Source organism: Falco punctatus, assembly GCF_963210335.1.
Source record: "Falco punctatus genome assembly, chromosome: 4".
Lineage (NCBI taxonomy): Eukaryota > Metazoa > Chordata > Aves > Falconiformes > Falconidae > Falco > Falco punctatus.
Genome location: NC_137583.1, coordinates 48165960 through 48182718, shown reverse-complemented (window position 1 = coordinate 48182718; position 16759 = coordinate 48165960). Strand labels below are relative to the sequence as shown.

The 16759-nt window shown below is 54.5% G+C and overlaps 3 protein-coding genes across 8 annotated transcripts in view; 2 read left to right on the top strand and 1 right to left on the bottom strand.

Annotated features, from left to right (window-relative positions):
* Positions 1 to 3315: 3315 nt before the first annotated feature.
* On the top strand, positions 3316 to 10743 carry PEAK3 (PEAK family member 3). Its single transcript, XM_080382267.1, has 4 exons — positions 3316 to 3673; positions 4409 to 4524; positions 4786 to 5453; positions 6037 to 10743. Exons 1-4 carry the CDS (start codon positions 3567 to 3569, stop codon positions 7036 to 7038), a joined length of 1893 nt encoding a protein of 630 aa, XP_080238393.1. The 5' UTR covers positions 3316 to 3566; the 3' UTR covers positions 7039 to 10743.
* On the bottom strand, positions 10505 to 14718 carry OAZ1 (ornithine decarboxylase antizyme 1). Its single transcript, XM_080382333.1, is given in 6 exon segments — positions 10505 to 10932; positions 11057 to 11142; positions 11656 to 11828; positions 11959 to 12045; positions 12047 to 12104; positions 14516 to 14718. Coding segments are annotated over 6 exon segments (651 nt in total). The 5' UTR covers positions 14632 to 14718; the 3' UTR covers positions 10505 to 10801.
* Positions 14719 to 14824: 106 nt separating this feature from the next.
* Positions 14825 to 16759, top strand: part of JSRP1 (junctional sarcoplasmic reticulum protein 1) — a 34272-nt gene continuing 32337 nt past the window's right edge. For 3 of the 6 annotated variants that reach the window (XM_080382304.1, XM_080382311.1, XM_080382314.1), the window contains exons 1-2: positions 14825 to 15113; positions 16418 to 16632. The gene's annotated coding sequence lies outside the window, so the exon portion shown is untranslated. Of the gene's footprint in view, positions 15114 to 15192; positions 15945 to 16417; positions 16633 to 16759 lie in introns of those variants that run through there. The other 3 variants (XM_080382306.1, XM_080382312.1, XM_080382313.1) reach the window with 2 other exon arrangements.

Genomic DNA, 16759 nt, shown 5'->3' with positions numbered 1-16759 from the left:
AAAGGGTGGTTGGAGACACTTGCACCACGTGCAGGATTGGTGCCTTTGTGCTCCCAGACCTGCTCCAGCCTGGTGCAAGCCCAGGGGAGTCCCAGGGCTCAGGCAGCCGTTAACCCCCCCCAGAGCTCTGCTGGGATTTGCAGCCCATCAGCTGGTCATTGCCACCATCAACCCCGCAAAGCCCTTAATAAACAATGCTAAACCAACTTTCAGAAGGTACTAAAGTCCATATTAATAACTAATAAATGATTAATGCGTATGTGTTAACAAACTGCCACTGCTATTAATCTATTATTAATTATTAATAGAGTGCTTATAAGGATACGCTTAAGCTGAAGGGTGCAAAGGCTGCACCTCACCTCCTGCCTGCAGGGCTGTTGGAGGGGGGGTGTTAAAAGGATTCACATGCACACGAGAGTGCACAGACGCACACATGCACGTGCACAGATGTACACACCCAGCGAAACCTCTCTGAGGAGGCTGGAAAACCAGGCACTGGGGATCTGCACCGCAGCTCTCTCCCTGGGGAAACTGAGGCATGGAGGGGCATCACAGTAGGGTCAAGGACAGGAGCCAGCGGCCCTGGGTGGGGGCGCCTCTCTTCTAAGGAAAACTGAAGTGACCCTCTCAGTGCCCTTCCCTGTCCTGGAGCCCCGGGGGACACCCTGGAGGCCATCCCTGCCCTTGGCCAAGCTGCAGTCGCCATCCCCATGAGGCTGTCAGCCAGCCTAGTGTCCCCTCGCCCGGCTGGCTGGGGACCATCTATCCTGGTGCCCCCCAGCAAGGGGGCTGCTACACCACCACCACCCCGAAACCCCCATTTCCCTCTTTCCCAGCTCTGTGGCTGGCCAGCCCCCGTGCCAGTCCGCAGCCCCAGCTTTCCCAGCATGGGACTGGATTGGGAACTGGGAGCTTGTGGAAGCAAAGCAATGCCTCCATCTGCTGGAGAAAAGGGCCCTGGGCCAGTTCCCAGCCTCTGCACCCCAAAATTCCACACCCCACTGCTCCCCAGGGAGATTCCTGGCCCCCACCTCACCAGCACAAAGCAGGGTGCCCCTGGCTGCAAAATAACCGAGGTGCTGCCCGTGCCCTGGGCCTCCTGCAGCCCCTGCAGCCAGGGCAAGAGCTGTAATGGGAGAAAAAGAGGAAACTGGGGCTTTTCTCTCATTTCCTGCATGAAACAAAAATTGCATATTGCATGGCACGAGGGCACCTGGGAGGTCAAGGGCTGAGGTTACAGTCTGCGCGTGTGCCAAAGGGTCTGGGTGCACCGTGGCCTCGAGGACACCCCTGGGAGCCGTGGCCGAGCCCACCTGCTCCTTTAGCAGCTTTTGGGGAAGAGACTTGCCAGGATGGAAGATGCTGAGAAAGTGGCTGATGTGGTTTCAGTGCCCGCTGTGCCCAGCCCATGCGCCCACACAAGCCTGGCAGTACCACAGGTATCGCCCTGACCTGCCCCAAGCCAGGCACGGAGCATCCCTGCAGCAGCTATCTACTGAGAGTGATTCTGGGGAAAAACACGCACCAAAAATTAAATAGAATTAGAAAAATGCAATTAGGAAAATGCAATTTTCCAGCAGGTGCTTTTAAAGATCGTATTTCTTGCTGTGAAAAGAAACCGATTTCCTTACAAAGTAAAAAGGCTTCAGCAAAGTAAAAAATTCCCTGCATCAGTTCCCCAAATCCCACCCCTGCACAGCTTGGGGTGGGGGGCAAGGGGCTCCACCCCCCCTGGAGCAGAGGCTGCAATTGCCCTCGCTGTCCTGCAGCCGCTCTATCAGACTGGGCCAGGCAAGGGAACCCCCTGACAGATTTGAGGATGCCCGGTGGTTTGCAGAAGCAAATTAGTGTCTGCTTACTAGTCCTGCAGGGCTTAGCGATACCAAAATCATGTCCTTTTTATGGGCTTGGGATGCTTTTAAACTTGGCATTGTCTCCTTTACTATTATAAGATGCACCAAGATATTTGCAGCTAATTCTTCTGCAAAAGGCAATTCCCGCCCACCGCGCCACAGGGCTTGCCCGGGGTCGTACCACCTCGCTCTAGCCTGGTAGGGTCACATTCACTGCATTCATCCTGTAATTTTTATTCATAAAGGTCTCTGGTATATCTTGACGGTAATATTACTAATTAGGCAAAAAAAATATGGATGCTTCTAATAGATTTACTGTTGCTTAAAACAGTTTGTAGCACAGTCATTAACATAAATGACTTACTGGGATGAGGGGCAATACGTACCCTGACCCTGCTGTTGAACACCATCAATAAGCCCAGGATCCTGCTGAATTTTAAATGCTCCATTTATAGTCTATTTTTACAGCATTATAGCCCTAGATGACATGTTGGGGGAGCAACTCGGAGCCTCGCTGTTGGGCTGGGGAGGGGGGGGGCTGGGGCGCAGGGGCAGGCAGCAAAGCAGGCAGCAGCGTGGGAAGCACCGCTCGGGTACCAGCGCGGGCTGTCATTTCCCAAAGTCTTGCACATCCTCCCCGAGCTAGTGCTGGATTCCAGCATGACTCAGTCCCAACACGCATTTTGATCAGCTCTAGCATATGGCCTTGGCACCGCACAAACGGCCCTCGGCAAGCGCCGCGGGCCAAGCGCCGCGGGCCAACAGACACAAACCTACCGGCTCGCTTGGCGCTGGGCTGCAAAATACACGGCGAGGAAAGCGGAGGGGTATGGGCTCTTCGCAGAGGGGGGCTTCAGGCTCACAGGCACACACCAAGCCCCAAACTGCTCCCCCCCCCCCCCCCCCCCGCAAAGTCCTGGAGGGATGCCTGGTCCCACAGGGCTGCATGGTCCAGCTTAAATGGTAGAGATGTGGATGCTTCCACTTTCTTCATGCAAATCCACATCCCCCAAAGCCTGCTCATCCCAGCAGAAATCGCTGAAGCTGGGCTTCCTGCAGAGGGGCTCGCCCACTCCTCCACCCACCATTTGCTAATGGGTACTGTTAGTTATTTGCTAATAATACTAGAAGGAAAAGCTATTAAAATATTTCGAGTTTTAGAGTGTTAAAAGAGAGGCTTTATCCTAGAGGGGACAGGCACCCAAGGGGGCATTTTTTCCTGCATTGGGTTGCTCTGTGCTCTCAGCCCCTGCAAAGCTCCGAGAGAAAAAAAGTGTTTTCTAACGACCTGTGCAACAGCTGCAGGAAATCCCAGCAAAAAACATCAAAACCAAAGAAATTCCACCCCACCAATCTACCTAGAGTAACCACAACCCAGAGAGCAGGGAATTAATTACATAATTTGTGGGGTTTCACTGCGGAAATCCGCCCCACCCCACCCCCACCTCCCCTTAACACAGCCGCCATCCAGAAAGCCGCCCGGGAGGAAGAGTGTGAAGCCTCCACCAGCGGCTCATGAGAAGCAAACCCATTGCAACAGGTTGCAGCGAAGGCGATGCAATTGCTGCCACCACAGCAGGGCAGCGCATGGCTGCAGAGCCACGGTGGGGCTGCTGGGGAGCAAGGCCGCCAGCTTCCTCGAGGCTTGCAAGAAGCAGGTTTTGAAAGAGCATCCTGCGAGCGGGGCTGCAGCAAGCTGGGCGAGGCAATTCCATGGCCAACGCAGCCAGAGCCTGGAATGGGGAGCGGGAGCCGCTGCCGGGGCGGGAGATGGAGCTGGAGCCCTCCCGGCCCCCACCACTACCAGGGAAAACTCGGAGGTAACAAACTGCTCTGCAAATAGGGCCCAAAGAGGCTCCAGCAAGGCTCCAGCCCCACGCTTTGCACACCCGCCAGCGGCAGGGCGGTATTCCCTGCTTCCCGGGGGATAACGGGGGCTGGGCTGGGCCGAAGGGGGGGCAGAGCCTGGAGCAGTGCAGCAAGTGATGGCCCAGCAGAAACCAGAGTTTTTAGAGAAAGCCACTGCAGTTTGGGTAGGGTTTGTGACAGCAGGTTTGCACCGAGCCGGGCCAGGATGGGGAAGCGAAACCACAGCCAGGGCTGTGGACCCTCCTGCCCGCTGCTCTCCTCCTTACGGGCTCTCTGCTTGCCCACCCCATGCACAGACCCCTGTCCTGCCCCCCCAGATCTGGGCTAGGGGTGGCAAAGGCTTTTCCTGCTCTTGTCCCACACCTCTCCTACACCGCACAATGGTGGCATCCATCGTGTCCTCCTTGCGGCCACCCAACAGGGACCACAGGGCAGGCATGATCCCCCCTGCACCCGTGAACCAGCACCCGTGAAGCCCCTGAGGCAGCTCCCCTCCTCGGGAGCACCCCCAGTGCAGGAACTGGAGTCACTGGGCCACTGAACTCCCTGCCTTCTGCCCCAAAACCACACAGCCAGGGCTCCCCAGGCAACTGCTTCCCCTTTCTCTTTATTCTTCCCCTGGGCCAGCACCGAACGGAGTCCGAGCCCCCTGGGGGGGGCAAGCGCTGACTCCCGGCTCCGTGCAGGGCTCGCTGCAGCAGCCTGGACCTGGGCGCCACTGGATTACCTGCCCCCATGCCGGACACACCGGGGGGGCACTCGCCCCGGCCTTCCGACCCAGCCCTCATCTACAGCAACGTGGGTGAGTGATGCCCCGGCCCCGCTGCCCTCCTGCCCCATCCTGGACAAACCCTACCGCTGTCCCCGTCCTCCTCCTGCAGCACGACGCCGCTGTCACCCCTCTGGCTGGCGCTGGGCATTGCTTTGGGGCTGCAAATACGCAGCGGGGCAAATAATGTGCCTGTACTCCCACCCTGCTTCATCACCCACTTTTCCCCCCACCCTCCCCCACCCCGCCTCCCAGGGAAGCCTCAGCACTGCTGTGTCTGTTCCTCCTCCCCAGGAGAGCTGCGGGCCCACCTAGTCCCCCACAAGGCTAGCCGAAGGGAAGGAGCTGGGAGACCCCCCTCTCAGCCTGACCGAAACCCCCTGCCCCCCCCACTGCCAAAAAAGCAGCTCCAGCGAGCCGAGTCCCTCCCGGAGCAGGGGCCATCCCAGCACCATCAGGGCGATCCCACATCATGGGCCAGCAGCATCCTCTACGGCATCCCACCACCCCACCTGCAGCACAAGGAGGCTCCCAGCTCCATCCCGCCACAGGACAGACATTCCTGGGGACCCAAGAAGCCCCTGACCAAGTCCCAAAGCCTGGGAGAACCAGTGGCCTGGAGCAGCCCACAGAAAGCCCCATCGCCCAGCCCAGCGGAGCTGACTTTCAGAACGGCAGACGGGGAGCTGGGGAAGCTCCTGCAGCTCCTGGAAAGCTCGGCTGGGGTGTGCGGGGTGGTGTTGGGGTGCCAGGTGGCCACGCTGACCCGGCTCTCAGCTCGCATCCAGGAGGAGCTCGTGGGGCCGGAGGAGCGGCAGCAGCTGCTGGAGGCAGAGCTGGCAGGGAAGAACTGGGCAACGCTCAGCATCCTGGACCGGGAGCCGTGCTGCGAAAGCGGCGACGCCTGGTATTTCCGAGTGGGCTTCACTTTTGAGCAAAGCCAGCTGGTGTTTGCAGCCAAGGTAAGCAGGGAATTGGGGAAAACACCCCAGGTGGTGCAGGGGAAGCCAGTTCCTGCCACACGGGGGGCTGCAGGGCGGCAGGCAAGCATGAACGGGGAGCGTTGGCTTTTCCGCTGGCCCCCGTCACGCAGGCACTTCCCCTTTTTCCACCTACTTCTGCATTTGCTAAATGAGGCGGCGCTGCCGGTGCAGGCTGGGGTGACAGCTCCCACGGCTCCAAAGGACACGTCAAGGAGAATGGCACCGCTGAGGGAGGTGACCTGGCAGGTGGTCTCGAGGGGCCAGCAAACACAAAGCAGAGGCTGGAGCAGAGCTGGCTCCTCAGGCAGTGCAGGATGAGACCAGACCCGCCAAAGCAGCTTTGCAGCCCAGCTGGGGGTTACACCCCCTCTTCTTACCCATTTCTCACTCAAAGCCATTCTGATGGGTGCCTGTGGGTTCACAGGGTGCGGGGGGACCCCAGCACCATGCATGGGTCAGACCAGGACCAGTGGCCCTGAGCTGAGGCGGTGGCCTGGCCCAGGACAAGGCACCCCGTGGCTCCATCCCCACGCAGCTAGCCATGTCCTGTCTCCCCTCGTAGGTCCCCAAGCCGTGCTGCACCAGCCTTGGGGTGCAGAACTCCCTCGGAGTGCACTGCAGCATCCAGCGCCTGATCGGCCGCTTCACCGACCACCTCCCTTGGGAGCTGGTGCTCCCGGGAAGCCCCAGGGAGCTGAGTCAGTCCCCTTCCAGAGAGAAGCAAGCCCATCTTGCCACTCGCCCTGTCCTGAAGGTCCTCATTTCTCCTGAGGTTCCCTACCAGACCCTGGCAGACTTTGTAAAGGAATCCCACGGTTTGCACAGGACCAGCCCTGGGCACTACGAACGCCTGGCTTGCCTCCTGCTCCTGCAGGTGTGCATGGGGCTGGAGCATCTCCGAATGCAGAACATGGGGCAGGGAGACCTCTGCCCCGAGAACCTGCTGCTGGTGCAGTGCCCATGCCCTCGCCGGAGCCAGCAAGGCAAGGAGGCATCCCCGAGGCTGTCCCTTCCAAGGCTGCTAATCAGCAGCTTCTTCAAGGTTAAAGACAAGCGAAGACCTTGTTCTACCAGCCAAGAGCAGGACTGGAGCGAGGGGCGCGGTGCACCACCCTCCCCAGTGGCAGATGAGCTGAATGTAGGCATGCTCATCTATGATATTTTGCACGTGGACATCTCTCTGGAGAACACCCTGGGGTTCAGAAGCAACAGACTTCCTGAAATCCCTTCCCTGTCCATCTATTCCACGGGACTCAAGCGTCTGGCCACGCTGCTTCTGCACAGAGATCCTTGCAAGAGGGTCTCCATTGAGCAGGCAAGGAGCATCCTGCAGGTCCTGCTCTGGGGGCCTCGCCAGGAGCTCTTCGCCAGGAGCAAGAAGACCCTCACCCTGCTCCGAAGCTGGGTGGAGGTCAAGAGGGCTCTGCTGCTCCTGAATTTTGCAGAGAATTCAGCTGGGGCAGTGGGGAGCCCTGGCCTTGAGGAGTGGCTGTGCTGCCAGTACTTCAAGGAGGTCACCGAACACACACTCTACCAAGTCACCCAGGCTCTCTACGCTCCTTAAGGGCAAGCTGAAGCTCAGCCACCCAAAAGGTCTCCTCAAAGCCAAGAGCCCGTGAGGACCTGGCCAAATCCAAATGCAAGCTGGTCCTGGCTGGGAAAACTGTTTGCAAACCTGAACCCGCTTCCCCCACAGCACATGAATGATGAAGCTGGGACCAATCTCCCACCCACGGCTCCCACAACGCAACGTGTGTTTTTACACTCTCAACCAATTTTTATTTGATTTTGTGAGTCCTGTTTATTGGAGCATCTCAGGAAAGACAGCTGGATGGAAGCCACAGGATCAAGTACCAATTTAGTGGCTGATTATCCCGAGGAAAGTTTATGGGGCTTAGACTTTGCACAAAGCCCCCTCAGACCCCTCCTGCAGCCACGAGGCTTTTGCTGTTTTAAATAACAACGCAAAGCCACACGTTATGGTTCACCTTAATGTGTTAGCAAAGGAGAAATACAATAACCCGAACAGCCTGCTCTTTTTAGAAACAATTTGCAGCGTAGGCACAAAAATAAATGACATTTTAAAGGGGGAAATACAGCAGCCACACAGCTTCAATAAAACCCAGAGCTGAGCCTCTTAAATACTGGTCCTTTATGTGCTTCTTTGAGAGCTTTACACACCCCACTGATGTATCCAGAGAGAAACACAAAGCCAAACTTCACAAACTTTGGCAGCAATTATCCAGAACAGCCCTGATGGTGTCTAGTAAATAGCTCAGGTCAGGTTTTGGGTGCTGCATCCCAGGACCAGGCTGCAGGGTCAGTCCCTGGCTGCACCAAGGCAGGGCCCTCGCATCTGCTGCTTGGCGTGGAACAAGGTCTGTGCCCTGCTCCCCTAAGCCATGCTGATGCCGAGTGACCATCGCAGTGAAATGCCATGCAAGGCTCTGCTCAGGTCATTTGAATTATTGTTAATTAAGCAACTATTAAGCCACTTGCAGCTAGCACATGACAGCAGCAAGAGCAGCCTCCGTGGGCTGTGCACACAGTGGGATGGATCATCCCGGCCTTGGGCAGCCCCTGCGTGCCCAGGGATGCTGGCAGTGCCACACCGGTCACTGTGGCATAGCTGGATCGGGGAGAATTCCTCCATGGAGTCCCCGAGCTCAAAAATCTGTCAAACCCTAGTAAACTGGAGCTGCGATCCCTCCTGAGATGAAACCACAGAGCAGCACGCTCCCAGCTCCCCCGGCCGGGGGGGTCCTGCCTCCTGCTGAGCTGGGACAGGCAGCAGCCCCATCACCTGGGCTGCAGCAGGGGCCAGATCCGGCTGAGCCCACAGCCCCTCTGTGCGGGCTGTGTGCAGTGCGGGTCCCTGCCCCCCCGGAGCAGCACCCGAACCCAGCAGCGAGCCTGGATGAGCAAGGAGGGACCAAGCAAGCTCCCCAGCCACACAAACCCCGCCACGGTCACTGCCCAAGCACAGCCAGTCCGCAGAACTGATGTTCAAATCTCAGTATGGGCTTTGGGGCCAAAAACATGCAGGAGGGGGGTGTCCTGGGGGAGCCCCAGCCCCGCTGTCCCCACCGCCTCCCCTGTAGTATCCCGCGTGGCTACAAGATGGCAGTAAAGCCCGTGGCACAGCAGCAGCTCGTCCAAAGCCACCTTGTGCATCCGACCGGAAAAACAAAGACAAAACCTGCTTCTGCCGGTGCCTGCAGGCTCCCCCCAGCCCCCGGCCGGCACCTCCGAGCACCCCCTGCACCCCTGTTTCTGGTTTTCACCTTGGGTCACCCCCTCCCCCTTCTGCCGGGAGCAGCTCAGAGCACCCAAGGTCACCACAACGTCCACCGGGGTCCACGGCCCTCAAGGCAGGACCACCGACACCTCCAGACTCGCAGGTCCCCGCAGGTCCCCGCAGACAGCAGAGCGACGGCATCGCAGAGGAGAACAAGAACTTCTCTCGACAACTTCAGACCTTCGCCAGCCTGTTGAGTGAAGGAGGAACTCCCCAGCATGCCCACCTCCTATTTGCTGGCCTTCAGCACACGGAAACAGCAAGTTCAGTTTTCCAAAAAGGAAAAAAAAAAAACCAAACCACCACCAACAAAACACACACAGGGGAAAAGCACAATTGTATGGGCACAAGAAAATTGGCAGGACACCTGTGGGCAGGAGCCCTGTTGCATTCACAGGAAGGCAGCACCCACGCTGCCAGCAGATGACGGCTGTGCTACCCACCGTACTCCAGGACCCAAGGAGCAGAGCACAGCCCACGCATTAATGAGAGGTTGATATAAATATCCGAAGCCAATTAAACAGACCATCAAGAACATCCACCTTTCACTGCATTGCTAATTTAACAAGAGGCTCTCTGGGAACATGGTACCACCACCCCCAGGTTACTGCACACTGCAGAGCCCACGGCAGGATCTGCTCCCTGCTGCATCTCCGAGAAGGGCATGGCAGGGGTTACATCCTGGTGTATTCCACGTGACGCCGGTACTGCTCATCCCAGAGGATCTGCCGAGGGATGGCCCGTGGGGTGAGCCACAGGCCCCTCACCAACACATTTCAGAGCACACAAAGCTCCTGAAGCCAGGCGCTGCAGGACACCAGGGCCAGCAGAGCATGCACTCATGGTCATGTGCCTGTTTACACCGAGACCCACAGTGTAACAACCCAGTAAAACAACCCATCCCCGGGATTCACAGCTCCAAGACTTTTATAGAGAAAAAGATTGTTCTATAGAGGAAAAATTATTTGGCTCAAAAAGTGCCAAAGAAGCCTCCAAAGCAGCAAGCATTCAGTACTGAAAGAACCTGGAATACAATGCTTTAAAGCACAGCTCTTCAGAAACTTACCTCTAGTAACCCCAGCACGTCTCATTCACTCTAGCACTACACAGCAGCCCTCCTCCCTTCTGTTCAGCATACTGAACACCTAACAGCTGTGCCTGCAGACCCCAGCAGCAGGCCCTGCCTGGCACTGCCCCCTCCCCTTACACTCAGACCATAACCCATCCCCCCAGGAGTTCTGGAGGCCACCCAGCCACAACAGGATGTAGCTATGGAAGTGCCACAAGCCTTCTTAGACAACAGGCAAAGAACTTGTCAAGCCATCCCACACCCCAACACACACTGACGTAAGACTCTACTGTTACTAGTATCACTGATACTTCAGGTACCAAAGTTGCACATTAGATACTCAGCCCCTGCAAGCTCCAGGCAGCCATGAGCTGTGCTTCTTGGCATTTCACCTGTAACCTTCCAACACAGGCCCTGAAACACCAATACAGCAGGGATGCAGTGATCCTAAATACCAATGGAAATTGAGAACCTGCTAAATATTTCACCAAAAGCAGGCTTTTACAGGATTGCTGAATTATTTCCAGTCCTGGCAGATCATAGCCGTGAGTTCCAGTCGAGCAAAGAATGACCAACGCCTTTCTGTACCTGCAACTTTAATAGTCGGGGCAGTTCCAGAGCCATCTCTTCAGAGTGCAAGTGTTAAACAGCTTAAACCAGCAATAAAAAGTAAAATATAAATTTTTATTTAGAATTAAAGCAAATACTTCAGTATCACAAACACAATATTAAACTTCAAGAAATATACTGCTAATTTGGAGGGAGCATTTATTTGCACAACCACAACATGCGCACAAATCCAGAAAAAGATGTGGAGTCTGAAATTTTCAACATCTCACCACCAGAGCAGTTGGTCACAACGTTTCATACAGAGATATATACTGTAATAGATGTTGACAAAATTTCTACAGAATCATCTTTATAGACAACAAGAAAGCTCTAGGAGGCAAACATTGCAATCTATTCTTCTTCTGATGAGTCTCTTTCAAACGTGTAGGCCATGAAGCAAGCATCTGGTCTCTTGGGGACAAGGGGATGCCCTGGTCTCACAATCTCAAAGCCCAAAAAGCTGAAAGTACGGAGCAATGCAGCTTGAAAAAAAAAGCAGAAAACAAGTTTCATCCATCTGATACCGTACAGTCAAGCCATCCACCAAACCCAACTTCAAATACTGCATTTGCATCTCTAGAGACAGTGCTATGAGTTAACACCTACCTCTATCATCTCTGTTCTTGTGGAAACAAATGAACACATGATCGACTCTAAGCTGTTCTTCAGCAAACTCCAGAAGAACTGCAAAACTGCAAGACAAATACAAGGTGTTCGATGCAGATGAGCAAGCACTTCCTCCAGAGATTATCAGCAAGGGACTGTGCACCAATCTGCACATGAAGCCATAGGTGTCAGAGGGCAGTGTCGGAGACACTCCAACAGGAGATCCCCAAGCCCTCTGTTTAACTTGAGGGCAGAAACCCAAGCCTTCAGTAACACAGAAAACATGCTTTTCTCTTGTAGCTGAAGGGAGGACTGCAGTGACAGACTCTGAACCAGGCTGGTGTTTTAAAACCAGTAACCTGGAAACATCAGCTTGAAGTCACTGAACTTTTGGGTGGCTCTGCCCGACAGAACAGGTAGAAGCAGCCCTCAAACCAAGATCACTTAGTTTCAGCTTCTTACAAGACAGCATCAAGTACCTTCATTAGACTTCAATTTTCAAAACAACGGAAGTGAACACCAACAACAGTGAAGTGTTCCACCCTACTGATAGGCCTTCAAGAGAGAGGCAAGTTAAACTGCAGCTTTACTCTACTCACCTGTCTTTGCTCCCTTCAGGCAGAGCACCACTGGGAATTTCTATATAGAGGTTGTTGTTGTTCAGCACTGCTCTCCAACTAATGTGTTTGGCATCTGTAAGCCTTGACTGGACATTCAGAATTCTTGTCCTGTTATTAGATGTTAGTTCTTCTGTTACATTCAGCCGATTATCCTGTAGCAGTAATATGTGCAAAGTTATTTCCAATTCATTTTGGACAAGGGATTAGCTCCCATTGACAGGCTTGAGGCAGAAATGCATCCAAGCTCACCACAGCAAGCTGCTTATTATTATTCATACTCACCGAATAAAATAAATTAGCTGAAAGATTGTGATCCCTCTGACTATTCCCTCGCCCACCTGGGATCTTCAGGGGTGGGTGAGGGACATCAGGAGCACCACCGAGGCCCCGGACCCAGGTTACTACAGCAATTGAAGGGAACCCTGGAACTAGAAAGGCATCACAGTTGGAGAGGCAAAAAGGCAGTGTTAGACAAAACCCTGTGAATTCTGGGTTTTAAATAGTGATCAGATGGTAAGATTTACAAAAACACAAACACAAAAAAACCCCAAACCTAGGCCAAGGGAACTCCTCCCACTGCAACCCAAGCAAGTGGCAAGACAAAGGAACCTCCAGACCAGGGCCAGGAACACTGCCTCAAGCCCAGACCCACAAGGGTCAAAAAGCTACAACTGTGGTATTTTGAGAGAGAAACTGGCTTGGAGATTAAAATACCCTCAGCTTGAAGTGAGCAACGTGTATTTCTGTACCAAGGCACCAGTATGCTTGACCCGATCTCAAGAAACCATTCTGCTATCACACAGGCAAGATCCCATTTTCTCCCCCTCCTTGTTCTCCTAAATTAGCATGAGTATATGGGCCCAGCAAGCTAGGGATCATTTTTCCCTCAGATATATGGCCCCAATTACCTTAGACCTTTGCATCAGCACTCTTAGCTCAAGGTCAGAAAATTACATGAAATAATCTCACAGACGTCACTACCTCAAATGTTTTCACCATGCTCAGATGCAAAATCGCCAGTCTGAACTTTGAGACCACACCTGAAGATCTGAAAACCTACAAGCCTTTCTGCTTAATTCCTCCGAGCAATTTTACACTGCTTCGCAAAGTTCGGTACTTGAGATCAGGAATGTTATCCTCTTAAGATACAAAACATATTTCTTGTAGGCACGCTAAGTTTCACCCCATCCACGTAAGCCTGCTTAACCGAATAAGCCTTCTACTGTAGTAAGAGCAAAGGCTGTGCTGGCTGGCCCCTCCCTCTGCACCATCCTTCACCCTGCAGGCTCACTCTTGAGTTGCGTCATCTCAGCAGATGCAGCAATCGAGGCCCTCAGGGAAATTTTCACAATCGTCCTGTCTGTTGAGTGCCAGCAGCCATTTGCAAATCAGAATAAACATGTACAAAATAATCCACCATTTTGCACAGTTCGTACGAGTTTTGATTTTTTTTTTAACGAGCTTGAAACTTGTGATGAATAATCCGCATTAGAAAGGCACTGAACGGCCATATAGGTCAAACATTATATGCTGGAAGGCATTAGTAAGCACAGCAAATGAAAAGTTTTATTAAAAAATTAAAATTTGCACATTCTCAATTAAATGAGTGTTCAATCCATTATTTTAGGCACTTTAAAAGAGAGGTGTTTTTCTTTAGTACTAGCATTAGATGCTTATCTCAAAATGATGTGCATCAGCTATGCATCACTGACTACCCTTACAAATAAGCTTTTGAGCCCCCCCTGCAAAAGTGCGCAGCAGCAATCCTTTATATCATTTCACCTTCCACCCAATGAAAGGCTGTACATGATGAAGGGCTGCTGCAATCGAGATTGTATTTTAGAGTGATGCTTGTGTGCGCTTAGTCCTCTTGGGAAAAAAATGAGGCTTTAAATAGCAATCCAGTATAAAAACGGCTTTCTGAAGGTTTCTAAAACTCCTTTCACAGTCCACATACAAGGTCTAACCATGGCTTCCTTGATGCAAGAAGGACTGATGTCCTACACATCCATCACCCTGGACTGGTCACCCTGATTCAGGTATTTTTCTTCCCAGAATCTGTTGGGGTTGTTTAATCTTTTGGTGGAGTTTTAATCTAAGAGCTCTCCTAGCGCTGCTATGCTCTACTTCAGGCTCAGCACCCTCCATTAGTTTTCAGGAACATCTACGATTACATAAGGGGATAACAGCTTGCAATCCCTTGGGATCTTTGCCCAATTTTGAAGGGTGGGGTGTTGCGTCGGACGAAGGCACCGGGCCCAGCCTCCAGCCCGGCTTTTGTCCCCAGGCCCCCCAGCTCGCTGCCTCGCCCGGGAGGGGCTGGGCCCCGCCGCCCCCCGCCAGGGCCGGTAGGTGCTCTCCGAGGCGTCCCCCCCGGCCGTGACAAGCCCAGGGACGCCGGGCCCCGCCGCGGGCGGCATCTCAGGTGGCACATGGCGGGAGGCAGCCGCCGTCTGAGGCGACTGGGGGGGGGGGGGCCAGCCCCTTGGGACCGGGGACGGCGACTCACCGGTGCGACCGGCCCGACAGCGGCTAGGCGCGGCCTTGGGCTCTAAAAAATGGTTTTTTTGGGGGGGAGGGCTCGGTTGGTTTTTTGACTCACTTCGCCCCCACCCCCCTTGCACTGCGGGGGAGGAGGCCAGGCCACAGCCAAGCGCCGAGGCCGCCCCACCCCCACCCGCCACGGAGCACCCCTCCCCTCCCCCCGGTCACGGGGGAGGCGACCGGCGCTTGAGGGACGAAGAGGAGGAAAAGGAGGATCAGGGAGGGCCCTGAGGGAAAGGGAGGAGGCGACAAGCGCCCAGCGGTGCGAAGGCTGGGGGAGGCCCCGGCCCCTCACCTGCTCTGTCCGGTACTGAGGCTCAGCACAGCAGGCATGATGGTACTTTTATTCCCCTCTTTCTCTCTAGCGAAGCAGTGACTGTTGAGTATCCGCTGCAGGGAGGATTTCACCATCCGGCCGCTCTGGTCCGAACCCCGAAACCCTCCGCCGCCTCCCGCCGGCCGCTCTCCAGGCGCTGCTACACAAAATGGCAGCGCCGCCGCAGTGGGTCATTATATACCCTTCTTAGGCCACGCCTCCCGTCCAGACCACGCCCCACGGGCCCGGCTGCACCCCCCCACGGGAAACGGCATCTGTTCGGTGAACGGCCCGGTTGTCTCTTAGAGAATCTCGCTTTCCATTGGTTAAAAGGAAAGAGATGGGAGGAACAGAGAGTTCTTTTTCTATTGGCTGGCAGCATGAGGAGGTTCAAGCATTGGTTAGAAGAGCGTAGGGATGGGGAGAAAGGTAATGACGGTCTCTGATTGGCCATGCCTGCTGTGGGTGGGCGGGGTCTGGCGGCTTTCGGCCGGGAGGCTTCGGCGCGACGCCGCGGCGCTCACTTCCCTTAGAGCCGTCGGTTCGAGTCCCGTGTCCGCGCCCCCGTCTGGCTGAGGTAAACCGCGGGGGCGGGGAGGGGCCGGGCCCGGGGCCGGTTGCGCGCATGCGCCCGCGGGGGAGGCGTGGGGCGGCGGTGGGGTGGAGACGGGCTGCGCGGGGCCTGGCGGAGGACGGCGGGCCGGGGGCTCCCGGCGGTCCCGGGGCGGCCGGGACAGCCCACCCGCCAGCGGCGGGGCGGCAGTGGGGCCTCCTGTGGGGCGTAGTAGGCCCGGGGAGGCCATCACCACCCTCCAAGCTTCGTGCAGAGCGTTTGTCGCCTGGTTGCTGAGAGAAACTTTACTTAAAAAAATAGGAAGGAAATCCCCAAAGTGCTGGAGAAGGGCCCTGAAGGGACGGGCTGAAGCTGTGACCCGGTTTTGGGGTGCGAAGGGGGGCTCCGGCCTCGCCACAGGGGCCTCGGTTCCTCCTGGGCCTGCACGTTGGCTGGTGGGCGCGGTACCCTGTGGCCTTGGCTCTGGGGAGCAGGGGACAGCTGGTGACAGCCTTCTAACGGCAGAAAGGCTTTGTGCTGCACCTTCCTGAGGGAGGGAATAAATGCTGCTTACACGGCACAAGTTGGTTTGTGTCCCCATAACGCCCAGTCCATTGGGCTCCCCTTGCGGCCTAGCCCGCTGCTGTTCGGCTCCCACAAGGATTTTTGGAAATTTGGGGCTTGGGGACACGGTTGGGTCTTTCTGCAGCCCCACAGCGAGAGCAAAGCTTGTAGGAAAGGATGCGAATTTGAACATTGGACACCCCGCTTCTCTTTTGGACAATACTGATGAAAGCACAGGTTCATCTCTTTGGGGCGGGGATCAGTCTTCAAGTTTTGTCTTAAAAGCAGCAGGTGTGTACAGAAGGTAAATAGGTTATCATTACCATGGCAGGAGATCTTTGACTCAGCCATTTCTGAATGTCTCGGCCTGAAAACCAAGTCAGAAGCACATCTCAGAAGTTAGGGCACATCTTAAACAGTGAATCTTATCCTATACGGAAAGAAAGCTCAAAACAATGGTTTAAATAATGCTGAATCAAGTTTGCAGTCAGGTATGCATCGTAAATTAAGTGGAAAAAGGTGTTTAGAGAGCCAAAGAAAACTACTAAGGAGACATTGCAATGATTTTCAAGATCGTGGTTTTCTAAAAGAAATTTTCTTAAAAAACAATTGTAGATGGCTGTATTTGTTTTTTCACCATTCAACTTGAGCTGTGACATGCCTGTTTTATTGCCTTCAGGTACTGTAGCTGCATCTGGGAATTTTTTGTTTTTTAGGGGTTTTATTTTGCTTATTATTATTTGCTTTAAAATATTCCCATCCAGGAGCTCTGAGCACATGGATAGTCCACTGATGGGTTCCACTTTGCACAAGGACCTGTGTCTAAATCCCCACCCACCTTCTGTGTCCTGAAACTGTTCTGATGGACTGTGATGGAACAAAGTGTATTGCCAAAAGAGAACACTGTCTGTTCTACGGCTCAGTTGAGAAGCCGAGCCTGGCCAGCAGCCAGCCAGTAGTCTGGGAGTCACAGTGAGAGGTACGAGAGCAAAATGCTTTTCCTGCTGCAGGTATCTGCGCTTAGCTGCCAGCACACAGCATCACTGAGACATTAGTGCTTGCTTTCACCTCGCTCTCCAGATTTGGCTCTTGATTTATGGAGGGGA